At 42.4% G+C, this 15282-nt stretch overlaps 1 protein-coding gene across 1 annotated transcript in view; it reads right to left on the reverse strand.

Annotated features, from left to right (window-relative positions):
- The window catches only part of LOC110958018 (phospholipid phosphatase-related protein type 4-like), a 52892-nt gene that overhangs the window by 16333 nt on the left and 21277 nt on the right, over positions 1 to 15282 (reverse strand). The window contains 9 exon segments of the mRNA XM_051953983.1: positions 2958 to 3006; positions 3009 to 3107; positions 3110 to 3184; positions 4449 to 4585; positions 9997 to 10040; positions 10043 to 10171; positions 10344 to 10401; positions 13630 to 13825; positions 14583 to 14712. Of these exon segments, the coding sequence (XP_051809943.1) occupies positions 2958 to 3006; positions 3009 to 3107; positions 3110 to 3184; positions 4449 to 4585; positions 9997 to 10040; positions 10043 to 10171; positions 10344 to 10401; positions 13630 to 13825; positions 14583 to 14712 (917 nt within the window).

Here is a 15282-nt window from a genome sequence, read left to right on the forward strand (position 1 = left end):
TTCATGCTGTACAGTGAATAAACCACTCCATTAAACTCATTCACTGAAAGCACAAATTACTCATTCCACAAAAGAATCGAGGTCGACCTTCTGATACCTGAACCCTAAACAGGTTTAAATAATACCAATTAAAGCTATTTCAAGAGCAAAAGAAAAATATTTCTTTCCCTGCAGCACCATATTAAACCCAGTGCAGTGAAGTCCAGCTTCATGTCTGTAAATCCTGCAGCCTGTGAGTCCGTTAGAAGCAAACTCTCCTGAATCAGTTTAACTTTCAGCTGCGCTTCCACTCATCTTTGGAGATTTTGAGGCCAGTTTTAAAAGGAGGGATTTGGAGCGTGACAGTCATGAAGAATCACATCACATCTCCGCTTCTCTTTCCAAAGCAGTGCAGCACATTTATCACCAGGAAAAGACAGAGCACATAAAGACTGAAGAACAGCAGAACTATGACCTTCAAAATAAATGTTTAGGCACAATAAAATAAATCAGCAGGAGTTTGAGTCCTGACAGCCTCTAATGAAAACAACCAATGACTCTTTTCTTTACAATCTGTGGTATTTTAATGACACTGAACACTATATTATACGTTTGAAACTCAAGGTAGAGAAAAAATAAGTTAGAGAGCCATTTAAATTAATTTAGTGCAACAGAAAGAACTCGTCCACCTATCTAGCTCTACATACTTAGTCTCTGCTTACATCCATGCCTTTAATTAACCCTCCTGTTGTCTTCATTTATGGGATCAAAAAATATTGTTTCCTTGTCTGAAAATAATCCAACAATTCAGGAAGAAAATTCCAATAATCCCTTCAAATTTATTTAAAAAAATCCCCCAAATTTGGCAAGAAAATCCTTGTAAATATTTTTTAAAAATGAGTAAAAATCTTCCAAAAACGCTCTAAAAGTATCTAAAGTGATTCCATATATATCAGTAAAACTTCTAATATTTTCTTTAAGAACATTCACATAAAAATCAACCAAAATCCAGTAAATTTACCGGATTTTGGTTGATTTTTGTGAATGTTCTTAAGAAACATTTTCAGCATTTCTTTTTTCCACCAAAAATTGTTAAAAAAATTTCCCAAAAATGTTGAAAATGTGGACATCAGAAGTTTCACTGTGAAAACAGATTTTTTCCCCCCACATTTTCACACTTTAAAACGGATTAATTTGACCTGCAGGACGACATGAGGGCGATCTGGTGGGTAAAAGGTTCTGAAATAACAGATAGTAAAGTATAACAACCTGTACTTGTTATTTGTTCACAATAAAAGCATCCCAGCTTTCATTGTGTTACTACGGCACATATTTAGTGTTTCACTGCTCAGACGGAGGGACTGGTGTTTGGTTATTTAATTCTTTAACCCCAGTAGTTCTAGCAGCAGCTTCTTCATAGATTCTGGATTTTTCATTTTATTCATTTTCAACCCACATAACTGGACTTTTATGTAAAGTATTTTTATACATCTTCAAACATGCTGAGAGGATTTTTTACTCATTACTGACTGCCCCATCTGGTGCATGAAATGGGGTGATTCCATCTCAAATCGACTGCTCTGATTTACTGAAAACTACTTTATAAAGTTGTATCTGGGAAATTTTAGAGGGATTTTTCAAATACTGTCCAAGAATCACTTCTTTTTAAAAACTGGCAAAGATGTGGTTGACTTCAGAGATTATTACATCAACTTGTCCAGTACTGCAGATGGTCAATCAACAACATATAGAATAAATAAGATCATTTCAGACTTATCTTTAACAGCTCCTGATTATATTGTCATCCAAGTTACAGTCAGATTCAGTGTGAAAAGACCTGCTTAAAGTGGATCAGCTGGAGATTCTTTAAGATTTTTTGCTCTTGGAAAGTATTTTTATACATCACAGATGTCTGTATAAAGATCTGTTTTTACAGTATAAAAAATTTCAGCCAATCTGAGGTGGTTGAAACAGAAAATTGTTTGTAAAAATGTGATGACCTGAGAAGGACAAACCCAGCGGTGAGTTACTGAAGCTCCATCAAAAAGCTCTTTGTGTCAATTCTGCTGTGGAGTGGAGCTTTCCAAGTATTTATCAGATGAGTTGTTGTCTCCTTTCGCCCACGCAGACCTTCATGGATCCTCCTCAGCTGAACACAAAATTCTATCACCTCCTAAATCACTTTTCTGCTGCTCTCAGTGCAGACTGCTCAACGCAGAGATGAAGCAAAGCTGTGGAAATCACTGGACAAAAACACAAATTACTCTTATTTTTCCAGTCATTTTCTAACTAACTGTGTCCACCGAGTCAGTAAGACATGATTAAGAAGGTGATTCATACCATTTGTATCTCCATTTATGATGCAAATGTAGTCATGAAGACTCATTTATTCTGTTCAGGAATAATTCTCCTGCATGGAGATGTGAGTGTATCTGCTACTCACTTTATTTCTATTTGTTCCTTCTAAAACACAACAAAGATTTTACACAAATATTTCATGATAATATTTGAGATTGTGTAAAATGTTCAAGGAGTCTGAAAACTTTTTTTCCACCTCTGTATGTGCTTGGAGAGTTTAACCCTGTAAAAGCCACTGCTGCAGGAATACAAACATTTCTATTCTTTAATTATTATTACTTTTTATTATATGTGTATAATGTATTTAACTGTGCTGATGTTTTTGCAGTGCTAAGAGACTCTGTGCTGGAGGCACACCAGACCACAGCAGCTATAAATCATGAAGCATTAATTAATTCTGTAAGTTGAAGAGGATTCATTTAAGACGGTGTTTTTTGGGTAAAGCTGCAGGAAGTCTGAACTATTGGCCTCAGTATTCACTGTTTCCTGCAGCTCCTTGATGTCCTAAAATCTCTACAGTGAAGGTGGAGAATGTAAAGTCAGAGCAGAACACATTAATACGCTGCAGAAGGTAAATAAACAGCTTCTGTCCAGACTGTGGGTACAGGACAGACAGATACCTGGGCAGAGTGCTGCTGCTGAAGCTCATCATGTTGTCGCGGTTTCCAGCGGACTGGACGGACTGATGACCTCCACCTCGGCGCTGGCTCTCTTCATGGTCATGGACGGCTCTCGGTAGGAGGCGCTCCGAGTCAGGATGGGCAGCGGTTGTCGGCGGAGATGGCGTGGGAGGAGGTCCTGGTGATGATGGGCTCTGGTTGGCTGGGAGCCAGAGTGAGGGTGAACTATCAGAGACGACAGTAGAAGCATCATAACAACATCTGAGGTCCACATCACATCAGCTTCAGGTCTAAAAAGACCAGCTTCCATTCGACAGAGTTTGGTGACACGATGAGGAGGAACTCCCAACAATTTTACAACATGAGAAGAAAGCCCTTAGTCTGGTGAAGACCGTTCATCATCAGCTGCATCATGGGAAGTGTAGCTCCACTAATCAGCTCTTCTGCTCTTCTGGCTGATGGTAGCTGCAGACCCTCCTCCGGTCTCCATCATCATCCACACATTTTAAAGAACGTGAAGCACCATCTGGGAAGAACGCTGACTCTCAATAAACTGCAACTCTTCAAACTGAATTTCATTGTAGGAAGAGAAAAAAAACAATCTGACGAGCAGGAAAGGGTGAAAGGGAGGATTTTTGGTTGTTTGACCAAAAACTTTGTCGAGACGCTTCAGCAAAATTCTGCACTGAAAGTTTGATCCTGGAGGAATAATCAGATCTCTCTCTGTCTGCTTCAGTGGTTTTTAATCTGCCTCTTGCAGGTCTGAAAACTTTACAGTGCCCCTTTTAAAATAATTCAAAATGTCCTTTCTAAGGATAATTCCATCCATGCTGAGTTAGTTTGAAAGCACACTGAACAATCTCAACTCTAACTGGCAAACAGAATAAGTACTGACAGAAAATTAACCTCAGTCAAGCAACAAGAATGTTTAACTATTCTGTGTTTAGGATTTGGATTGATATTAAAAGCAGAATGAAATGTTTAGGACAAGAAAACAAAAGTAAAAGTTATTGATAAAACTTTACAATAAAAAAAAACATCCTGTAGAAACTAAAAATCAGCCAGCGATGTGCCGAGGAAAAAATTAAAAAATGGTGAAAGACTGACATTCAGAAAATGCAAAACAGTAAAAGTGAGAAATATCTGTGAAAGAATAACATTTTTCCATCCGGTATGGTCAGACATGATTCTAAGGTCGTAAAAGAAAATGCACCATTTGATTTGGACATTCTTTATACTTTGACCTTTTTAGTGAACATACTAGATATAATCTGTATTTAATAAGATTGGGAAATCTGTGCGATAACAGTTAAAATCTAAACACTTTTCATCCTTAACATCCAATAGTTTACTGTACAGTAAAGAAGATGTCATTTATGGCCAAATTTCTAGAAAACTACTTAAAAAGACAGATGTGTAGACATTATTTACAGTTCTGTTCCATTTTTAACCCGTTTCTGTGTACTTTCTGCACAGACTGGCTTTTACCTGGGTGGCTGTTGGAGGCTGCTGATTGGCTGACGTTGGGCAGAGAGGACAGCGGCGGCTCTCTCAGTATCGGTGGAGGAGGTCGACTTCTGGAGCGATCTTCACTCGGCTGGAAGTTTCCCACAGCGTAGACGCCCTGGACACGAGGAACAAACACAGAAGAACCTGTAGTTTAATAATAATAATACATTTTATTTGTACAGCGCTTTAAACACAGCGCCAACGATCCTCTGGAACATCTAAAAGTAAAGAGCAAATGATCTCCATGTTCCCAACAGCGGCTCATTAAACCTTCTACTTTCAGTTTTTTGTTTTTCCAAATGAAGGCCTGATTGTGTTTAAAATCAGGTGGTTTTAGGGACTTTGGCTTCATCAGGGTGTATAATCAAAGCCCACATAGCGGAGGGAAATTATCCCACAAGGAAACCTCTGAAGGTCATCACCCAATCAGCGGCTTCCTGCTCGTTTAGGCAGCGTCTGCTTTGGTTCTGAGAAAAACAACAGGCCTTCAGTAAGTTTATAACATCTGATGTAGGGGAAAGAGCATGAAAGAAAGCTGATTTCTCACATCCTGTGCACGTGACCATAGGAATACTTACACCATGGAGGATAGCAACACTTCCTGGGTCAGTCCTCCAATCAGCAGAGGTACAAACTACAGAATACAACCGAAGCAACATCAGTTCAACGAGTCGCCTCTCAGTAAGTTGACAAGCCGATTATTTCCTGTTATGAACAATCAAAAACACAAACTTAGGAAGGACTAGACTGAAACAGAGGCCCACTGTAGAAACTCAATGCAGAAAATAACCAGAACTTCTCAGTTTAGACCCGTGGATGGTGGAAATAAAAAAGCAAAAATCTGTTGATCTATGATCAGAACAACTTGTCATGGTCTAGAAATGATTTTAAATTTATAGTTTTACTAATTTACAATCTGCAGTTAATGTCTTCTCTGGAATTTTTACACTTTGAGGGCCGGATTGGACCCTCTGGAGGACCACTTTTGGACCACGGGCCTCATGGTGGACCCTCTGGAGGACCGCTTTTGGACCACGGGCCTCATGGTGGACCCTCTGGAGGACCGCTTTTGGTCCACGGGCCTCATGGTGGACCCTCTGGAGGACCGCTTTTGGTCCACGGGCCTCATGGTGGACCCTCTGGAGGACCGCTTTTGGTCCACGGGCCTCATGGTGGACCCTCTGGAGGACCGCTTTTGGACCACGGGCCTCATGGTGGACCCTCTGGAGGACCGCTTTTGGACCACGGGCCTCATGGTGGACCCTCTGGAGGACCGCTTTTGGACCACGGGCCTCATGGTGGACCCTCTGGAGGACCGCTTTTGGACCACGGGCCTCATGGTGGACCCTCTGGAGGACCGCTTTTGGACCACGGGCCTCATGGTGGACCCTCTGGAGGACCGCTTTTGGTCCACGGGCCTCATGGTGGACCCTCTGGAGGACCGCTTTTGGTCCACGGGCCTCATGGTGGACCCTCTGGAGGACCGCTTTTGGACCACGGGCCTCATGGTGGACCCTCTGGAGGACCGCTTTTGGACCACGGGCCTCATGGTGGACCCTCTGGAGGACCGCTTTTGGTCCACGGGCCTCATGGTGGACCCTCTGGAGGACCGCTTTTGGTCCACGGGCCTCATGGTGGACCCTCTGGAGGACCGCTTTTGGACACGGGCCTCATGGTGGACCCTCTGGAGGACCGCTTTTGGTCCACGGGCCTCATGGTGGACCCTCTGGAGGACCGCTTTTGGACCACGGGCCTCATGGTGGACCCTCTGGAGGACCGCTTTTGGTCCACGGGCCTCATGGTGGACCCTCTGGAGGACCGCTTTTGGACCACGGGCCTCATGGTGGACCCTCTGGAGGACCACTTTTGGTCCACGGGCCTCATGGTGGACCCTCTGGAGGACCGCTTTTGGACCACGGGCCTCATGGTGGACCCTCTGGAGGACCACTTTTGGACCACGGGCCTCATGGTGGACCCTCTGGAGACCGCTTTTGGTCCACGGGCCTCATGGTGGACCCTCTGGAGGACCACTTTTGGACCACGGGCCTCATGGTGGACCCTCTGGAGGACCACTTTTGGACCACGGGCCTCATGGTGGACCCTCTGGAGGACCACTTTTGGACCACGGGCCTCATGTGGACCCTCTGGAGGACCACTTTTGGACCACGGGCCTCATGGTGGACCCTCTGGAGGACCACTTTTGGACCACGGGCCTCATGGTGGACCCTCTGGAGGACCGCTTTTGGACCACGGGCCTCATGGTGGACCCTCTGGAGGACCGCTTTTGGACCACGGGCCTCATGGTGGACCCTCTGGAGGACCACTTTTGGACCACGGGCCTCATGGTGGACACCCCTGCATTACATATTTACGGTATTTTAAAGAGACCAAAACAACCCCTCCAGCAAAGAGCAGCTGAAAAATAGTCTCTGAAGAGCAGTAGAGAAAGAAATTAATGCCAGACTGGTGTCTTCGGTGACGAGGACGAACCTGTCATAAAAATAAAGGCAGACGAAGGAAATGCTGAAAAACACACGTCTGAGCAGAGCCACGGTTAACATCCCAAATGGTTCCATGTGACTGAAAACAAGTTGCTGGAGCTGTACAGCTGGAGTAAACTGTGTTTAGTGGAGAGTGATTGCATTTGTGTTTTGAGCTATCAACTAATCAGCAGCTTTTCCTGCCAAACCCGACCAGAGTCCTGATGCACGACCACACAAACACATGGAGGCTGCCAGTCAAACTCTCATTTTATCCTACTGATAGATGCTACAAAGCACCTTAGAATAGCTCAGTGAAGCCTGTACTGGCTGTTTAACCCTCCTGTTGTCTTCATTTACAGGCACCAAAAAATATTGTTTCCATGTCTGAAAAATACAAAAATTCAGAAAAAAAATTCCCCAAATTTCTGAAAATTTAAAAAACCCTCCAGGAAGAAAATTCCAACAATTCCTTAAAAAATGTATTTTAAAAAAATCACCCAAGAAAATTCTTGTAAATATTTTCAAAAAATGAGTAAAAATCTTTGAAACAAAATCCTAAAAATATCCAAAGTGATCACATATACATCAGTAAAACTTCTGATATTTTCTTTAAGAACATTCACATAAAAATCAACTAAACTCCAGTGAAATTCACGGGATTTTAGTTGATTTTTTTGTGAATGATCTTAAGAAACATTTTTAACATTTCTTTTTTTCTACCATAAAATGTTCAAAAATTTCCCAAAACTGTTGAAAATGTATATATATAAATATATATTTTTCCACATTTTCAAACTTTATAAAGGGTCAGTTTGACCCGCAGGACGACACGAGGGTTAATCATCATCTATTTTGTCTTGGACTACAGGAGAAGTGAAGGTAACCACAGAGAAGACGTTCCATGTCAGTAATTCTCTGTTTGCATGAAGAGCTGTTCCTCTGCCGTAAACGCTTCGGTCTAATTTTCAGAAACTGATTCTGCATCAGCTGATGGAGAGCTGTTGTTCTGGAGCTCAACCTGTCAGAGATTCTTCCTGCAGGAGAAGATAGAAACACCAGTGTAGGCAGCTGAAGAGCGTTGTGTTAATGTGAGTGTGTAGGCTGCAGGGTGATGCTGTGTGGGAGGTTTTATCCACCACTTTCTACAGAACACTTCAACACCCATGTTTCCTCCACGCTGTACTGAACCGCATGTCCTGCAGTCAGATTATTGCCTCTAAATAATGCAGATTCTGCAGGAATGAGCAGGAAACTTAGAGAAAAACCAAAAACCTCTGACTGGCTGGTCTCCCTCCAGTACAGTTTAACTAGAATGGTTTCATCACTGAAGGAACAACACATGCGATATCCTCCATCCACTGAACAACCAGCATCTCCACAGAGCTGTCAGCTGCACCTCATTATCATTCTGCTAAAACACACTCTGTCTTTGCAGCGCTGAGGCCCAAAGCCTGAAGAAACGTCCCATTTTCACGGGTGCAGGCTGCTGCTAGGAGCTCATTGTTTACCCGATGTGAAGACAACAGATCTTAGAAAGGTCATAAAGCCAAAGTCTGAGTGTTCCAGGAGCACAGTGCGCCTCAATATCTGTAAAAAAAATCTGGTGGAACAGAATGATGGAGCACAAAGGGCTGGATGGGAGGAGCTGACCCACCTGTTAACGTACCGTATGTCCAATGACTGCTCTGCATACACATTTACAACTCCATGCTATGATGAGCTCAGGAGTACTTCAAACAAGGACTGGTAGAGCGGGAAACAGACGCAGAGCTGCATGCAGGTAGTGACTCCATCTGATCTAAACTGTTCTTTTACGAAGGACGTCTCCTCGTCGTCTAACAGGGACAAAGAAACAGGAGCTCATCACTCCAGTTCTATCCTCCCTCCACTGGCTTCCTGTCCATTTTAGAATTGTTTTTTAAATGGGTTGTGTTTATCCAGCTTGAACCATCCATGCTCCAGTTTATTGCTGATGTCGGCCACTCGGACGCTCCTTAAAGTTCCTGGATCCTCAGAAACAGAAGCGACCAAGTCTTTTCTGCAGCTGGACAGGAACCACTTAGTCCAGATTAGAACCACTCAGTCTCTGGATACCTTCAATTCCTACTGAAGACACACATGTACTCCCTGGCTTTGGATTGTAGCTGAGTGTTGACACCTGATAAATGATATTACGTCTTCTTTTCTATTTTTGATCTGTAAAGCACTTTTGGTCAGCCCTGGTTGTTTTGAAAATGTGCTATATGAATAAAGTTGACTTGACTTAACAGACAGTAATTAGCGTTGCTGGAAAAGTGAAGTTGTCCATTTGTTTTGATGTGCCCAAAACCTTGTTGCAGTCAAAAGAGAAGAATGAACTGGATTTTAACAGTGAATAAAGGGCTCCTGTGAGACGGTGCAGGATGAAGCTCAGGTCTGAGCTGCTTCTGAAGCTACCAGATCAGTAAATCTAAAGGCAAGAAGCTACATCTCATCCAGGAAGAAGTGTGTGCAGGCGTAGAGGAGGTAGGAGGCAGGAAGATGGCGGGATTCAGGCAGCAAGGTGCTTAGAAACACTGCAGCAGAGATCACTGGGGTGGATGTACAGCAGGCTGTAGATCCTGGTCCATGGAGTCTGTGGTGACTTAATGACGTAAGGCCAGCAAACGGTCTTCCTGCTCTGTCCGTTAGTATCCGGGGGACCTACCGAGATCCTTGCTGATCCTGACCATCCCACAAGATGCTCAATAGATCTGGATCTCGGGATGTGTGGAACCTGGGTGAACATCTAGGCCCCTTTCGTGCTCCCTGGGTTTCTTCTGAAGCAGTTTTTGGGTGTGTCGGGTTTCATGTCTGCTGAGGGTGAACCCCCCCCACCCATTGGTATCCGAGGACTGCGTGGTGTCATGGAGGGTGGAGGGTTTGTGACCTGCAGTTTTAGGTGGGGGAACATGTCCACACTCCACATCAGGGACTCCGAGGTTTCCCAGCAGAACGTGGATCAAGAGCCAGATGATGGAATTCTTGAAGCTGTCAGTGGTCCGAGCGTGTGTTGAGTCTGACCAGAATAAACAGCGATGGCAGCTCCCAGCAGCCATCCCACAGTAGACGGTCCAAACAGGGGTGGTTTCTGAACGGGATGATCCTGGTTAACCCGGCCAGGATGGCCAGCATGACGAAGGAGAACACCAGCAGAGGCTTCAGCAGCTTGGCTGAGTCCGTCAGCACCGTGTTGAAGTACATCTGAAATACACAATTCCACGTTAGCAAGTCATTATCTCCACATACATTCAGATTTTTACACTGTCTGGAGGTTTTAAGGGACATTAGCGACACGAACACTGATATGTTTATTATTAGAATGCAGCTAAAGTCAGCTGCAGTCTCACTGCACATGTGAGAATGAGCGACTTACTGAGATGTAGACAGCAGCAAAGGCAGCCAGAGTAGCATGCTGGGAGGGGAAAGACTTCCTGTAAAGACACAAAGACAGCACAGTGTTCTTCAGGCTAATTATCATGTTCAGACAGCTAAGGACGACGCTGAATATTCATCTGGAGCGCTAGAGTGACTTTCAAAGAAAGTTGGAGCCGTGTGTGTTTGAGCAGGTGTTTAATAAATGCAGGATTATTAATATTAATTAGAACAAGAAGAGCGACCCACTCTGTCTCTGTGACTTGTCATGTTGTAGATCAAATATTACAAAAGTACATCCAACATACGACACATTCATTGATGCTTTCTGCTACATTTTGATTTCACTGCTCGTTATTTATCCACTAAAAGGACTCGGACAGGTTATATTTAATTCCTCATGTACAAATTATGTCACAACGATAAATACTGAGAAAAAAACAGTCTCTGTTTACACATTTGCATACAGAAAGCTGCCCATATAATAATCCTGTTTACACCACAGAATAATATTTTAATTACACAGAGGAAACGCTGTTTTGAGATTTAATTAAAAAATACCCAGAGATTTTAAAAGCAGCTAAAGATGATAATTCAGTCTGAAGAGCAGAACGTTTTGGACCCGTTTTCTGTGTGTGAAGGTTTAATGAAGGCGTCCACATGTTTGAATGGTGGGATTTTGTTCATCGTTTCTGTAAAACACAGCATTTGTGTGGATTGAAAGCTTGTGCTGTTAAAACTGCAGTAAGTGACAGTTTAGTGGGTGGTAACAGAATGAACGGTGGTTCTTGACCTCTGCAGACACAAAGTCAGCTGCAGGTATGGTAGGTTAGTGTAAAAAATGATTTAAAATAAAAGCAGAGCCATCTGGCTGTCAGTTCTACAGTCCCTCTACTTTAAAAAAACAACCTAGTGATATTCATTTAATATTAATGTATTATTAACATCATTCTGAAGTCTGAACTTCCACATAAAGCAGGAAATCTGCTGCACACCTGAATATTAGATGCACCTTTTCAACAGGATGTCCTTAACCCTGCAAGACTGAAATACAGAAAAAAATAGCAAAAAATAAATAAAATGGACAAAACAAATTGTACATATAAACCCAAATATAGAAAAAAGTGTAAAAAATAAAATTATATAAATCCACATATAGAAGAAAATTAGCAAAAAAGCACAAAAAAGAAAATATACATATATAAAACAAATATTGAAAAAATTAACAAAAATAAAATAAAACAAACAAAAAATAACCATAATTATAATACATAAATCCAAATATAGAAGAAAATGAGCACAAAAATAACAGAAAAATAAATAAAAACTAATATAAAAAACCAGATGTTGTATTTCTGCAGCAGTGGGTTCTATAGGGTTAATAATTCTGCTTTAACACTTTGGAAGCTACTAGAAGTTCATTACCGTACATAACGAGGCCCTTGACTATTAAAGTGGAGCTGTTGGGACTCATCCTTTGTGAGACTACAATGTTTTGTTTTTTACACAAACAGATGCAGCTCGATAGAGTTTTTGTTAAACCAGCTGTAGGCTAAACCATCACCAGCATATGTGTGACGTATTATTGGTAAGTGGAGGATCTGATGGTTAGCGCTGTCCTCCTGCCTGCGTGGGTTCTTTCTATACGTTCTGATTTTCTTCCCACAGTCAAAAGTCGAGCACATTAGGTGAAGCGACGCCTCTAAATTACTCACACTGCCTGGTGTGAATGTGGACGGCTGTCTGTCTCTGTGTGTGGGCGCCTTTTAAAACAGTCCGGCGAGGACATCTCAGCATAATAAAGACGTTTTAATCTTCAGACAGCCTCAGTTTGGACAGAGCTTCTGTGTCGTTTGCTCTTTTTCCATACAAAGGATAAAAGGTTTGGATATTGAATGAACAGAGGATCTGAAAGGAACATAAACTTGGACTAGTTAACCTTCGTGTCGTCCTGTGGATCAAACTGACCCGTTTTAAAGTTTGAAAATGTGGATAAAAAATACCTATGTTCACAGTGAAACTTCTGATGTCCACATTTTCAACATTTTTGGGAAATCTTTGAACATTTTTTGGCGGAAAAAAAGAAATGTTAAAATGTTTCACAAAATAAGAACATTCACATAAAAAACAACCAAAATTAAGCAAATTTCTCTGGATTTTGGTTGGTTTTTATGTGAATGTTCTTAAATAAAATATTAGAAGTTTTATTGATATTTATGTAATCTCTTTCGATATTTCTGATCTGCTAGAGAAGCTCACAGTCACACTCCTCCTGATAATGATGTTCCAGACAGTTGATCTGGGCTATCTGAGGGTTTGGCCGGTGTCTTTCACTATTTATTTATTTTTCCTCATCCCAAAATGGCTTCTTTGACTTTGAATATTATAACTCTGGTCCTAATGTAGGAAAATGACACTTTCAGATTCCAAAAGTGATCAAAGATCTCTCTTATCTGCACAAATGAAACATCTCAACACATCTGAGCAGCGATGTCAACAGAGTGAAAATTTCCACACCAAGTTCATACCAAAGTTCTTAAAATGTGACAGCACTCATATTCTTTTGCCCTGAATATATCGAAACTACAGAGGCTGTCAGACGTGGACGACTGGAGACTAAGATTCCTCTGGAATCAACAGGTCTGCTGTGATTCATTGAACAAAAGCACCTGAAAAATCAACCTACTAACAGTGTCACATTTTAAACTAGAAAAGCATTCAGAGAACACAGTACTCCTCAAAGGCCGTCCATTCCCCTATATCCTCCTCTAAGGCCGTCCATTCCCCTATATCCTCCTCTAAGGCTGTCCATTCCCCTATATCCTCCTCTAAGGCCGTCCATTCCCCTATATCCTCCTCTAAGGCTTTCCATTCCCCGATATCCTCCTCTAAGGCCGTCCATTCCCCTATATCCTCCTCTAAGGCTTTCCATTCCCCGATATCCTCCTCTAAGGCTTTCCATTCCCCTATATCCTCCTCTAAGGCCGTCCATTCCCCTATATCCTCCTCAAAGGCCGTCTATTCCCACATATCCTCCTCTAAGGCTGTCCATTCCCTCATATCCGTTCCCAGATTTTGCCATCCATGGTGAATAAAAATGCCCAAACTGGAATTTAAAAAAAAATTGTGTAGTCTGTATGCCGCTAATGTAGTGAAGTACTGAGCTATTTTGTGTGTGTGTGTGTGTGTGTGTGTGTGTGTGTGTGTAGATCCCACAGACACACATGATCTGAACACAGCCACACACATTGTCTGACTCATTCACTCCCAGCGATTCGAAGCCTCACCTCCCAGCAGTGATGAGCCCTACGTCCTGTCCAGCACAGATATCCTCCAGAATAAAAGCTTCGTCACATGTGGACATGTTAATGTGGGTTAAGTTGGGTTTGCACACATCCAGCCAGTAGGGGGTGTGTTGACCGGTGGACAGCTGAAGGATGTCGGTGATCAGCGCCGTCACACACAGACCGAAGATGTGGACGCCTGTAAAAAAACAAACATGCATTTACAACACATCACTGTACAGAGCACATACAGAATAATTTATACAGAATAATTCTGTTTAATGGAACTGGTGTTTCATGGTTGGAAGCTTCCCTCTAGAAATTGAGGTTTACAAGGTTTGTGACCATCCATATAGTTAGAGCGTTTCGGTTGTTTAGCATTTACAGTGGATGGACTTTAATAACGTTAATGTACCTGAAGTGTGTGTTATCTGGAATAACGGCATCAGTTTTAGCAGGCCCTGAATATAACTGACTTAACATTAATGAGACATCTCTGATTGGAAGACGTATGAACCGTGCACTGTGTACGTTCAGCAGCGGGCATGTGTTAAACTGGTTTAACTGGTTTCTTTTTAATAATAGTTTTATATAACAGTCATTTTTCCAGTTTCCTGACAACCAGTGCAGCCCTTCTGTAACCCGCTGCAGAGGTTCAAATTTTTCTTCATCCTCGAGGTGAATTCTGGAGTGGATAAAACGAAAGAAAACAGAGATCATAGAGGTTTCCATAGCAATAAATGGAGCTCCATAAGTACACCAGAGCTACATGGAGACTCAGAACTGCTACCTCATGTTCCATGTTTGTTTTATTCGTTAGAGTTCTGCCTCATGCAGACAGTAAACATTAAACGAAGCTGAAAATGACGTCGCTGATGAAGCCGGTGCTGTTTGTCCTGCGTAAGTGAAAAAGACACGGATATAAAATCATCTGTGAATACAACATGTCCTCCCACCTATGAAGCGTACAGCCCTGCGAATGTAGGAGTTGAAATTACAGCCGGCAGCGTTGATGTTGGCCTCAGTCTGTGTGGCTGATGACCTCCTGGACAGGTAGCAGTACAGGATGGCCTCTCCTATCAGAATCTGGACACACAAGAACCAAGAAGAAAAGAGTGCTGTGATTTTTAACCAAATTTACAGAGAAAGGCAAAAGGTAAACCACTACAGAGGGAAAACACAAACTGTAGCTACAAACCTTCCACTGTGGAAAACCAGGTGTTTTTCATTTTTTTCTGGTCTTCCATTGAGGACAGTCAGTGTTTAGATGTGATGTTTTAATCTGCTGCTGTCATAAATCACATAAACATGAGGACGTCTGTTTGCTCCTTAGCTTAGTATAAAAACTTGGCAATATTTCAGTTTGCAATGTTTGAACATCATACTCTGGGTTGGGTTGAGAAGAAGCTTTTAGACCTTTTACCTTGGAGATCCCAGTACTGGGATCAGACTGTCAGGAAAACGCAACTTTGGAACGTCTTTGGAGCAACTAACCTGGCTTCAGTTTGGGACAGAGAAGAAAACTGCAGACAGCCATCTTCAGTTCAGACCTACTATTAATTCATTAATTCAATGGCCTGATGCTAGCTTATTGCAGACGTGTCAAACCATCTACTAGGTGATGGATGGATGGATGGATGGATGGATGGATGGATG

Source organism: Acanthochromis polyacanthus, chromosome 9 (assembly GCF_021347895.1).
Source record: "Acanthochromis polyacanthus isolate Apoly-LR-REF ecotype Palm Island chromosome 9, KAUST_Apoly_ChrSc, whole genome shotgun sequence".
Lineage (NCBI taxonomy): Eukaryota > Metazoa > Chordata > Actinopteri > Pomacentridae > Acanthochromis > Acanthochromis polyacanthus.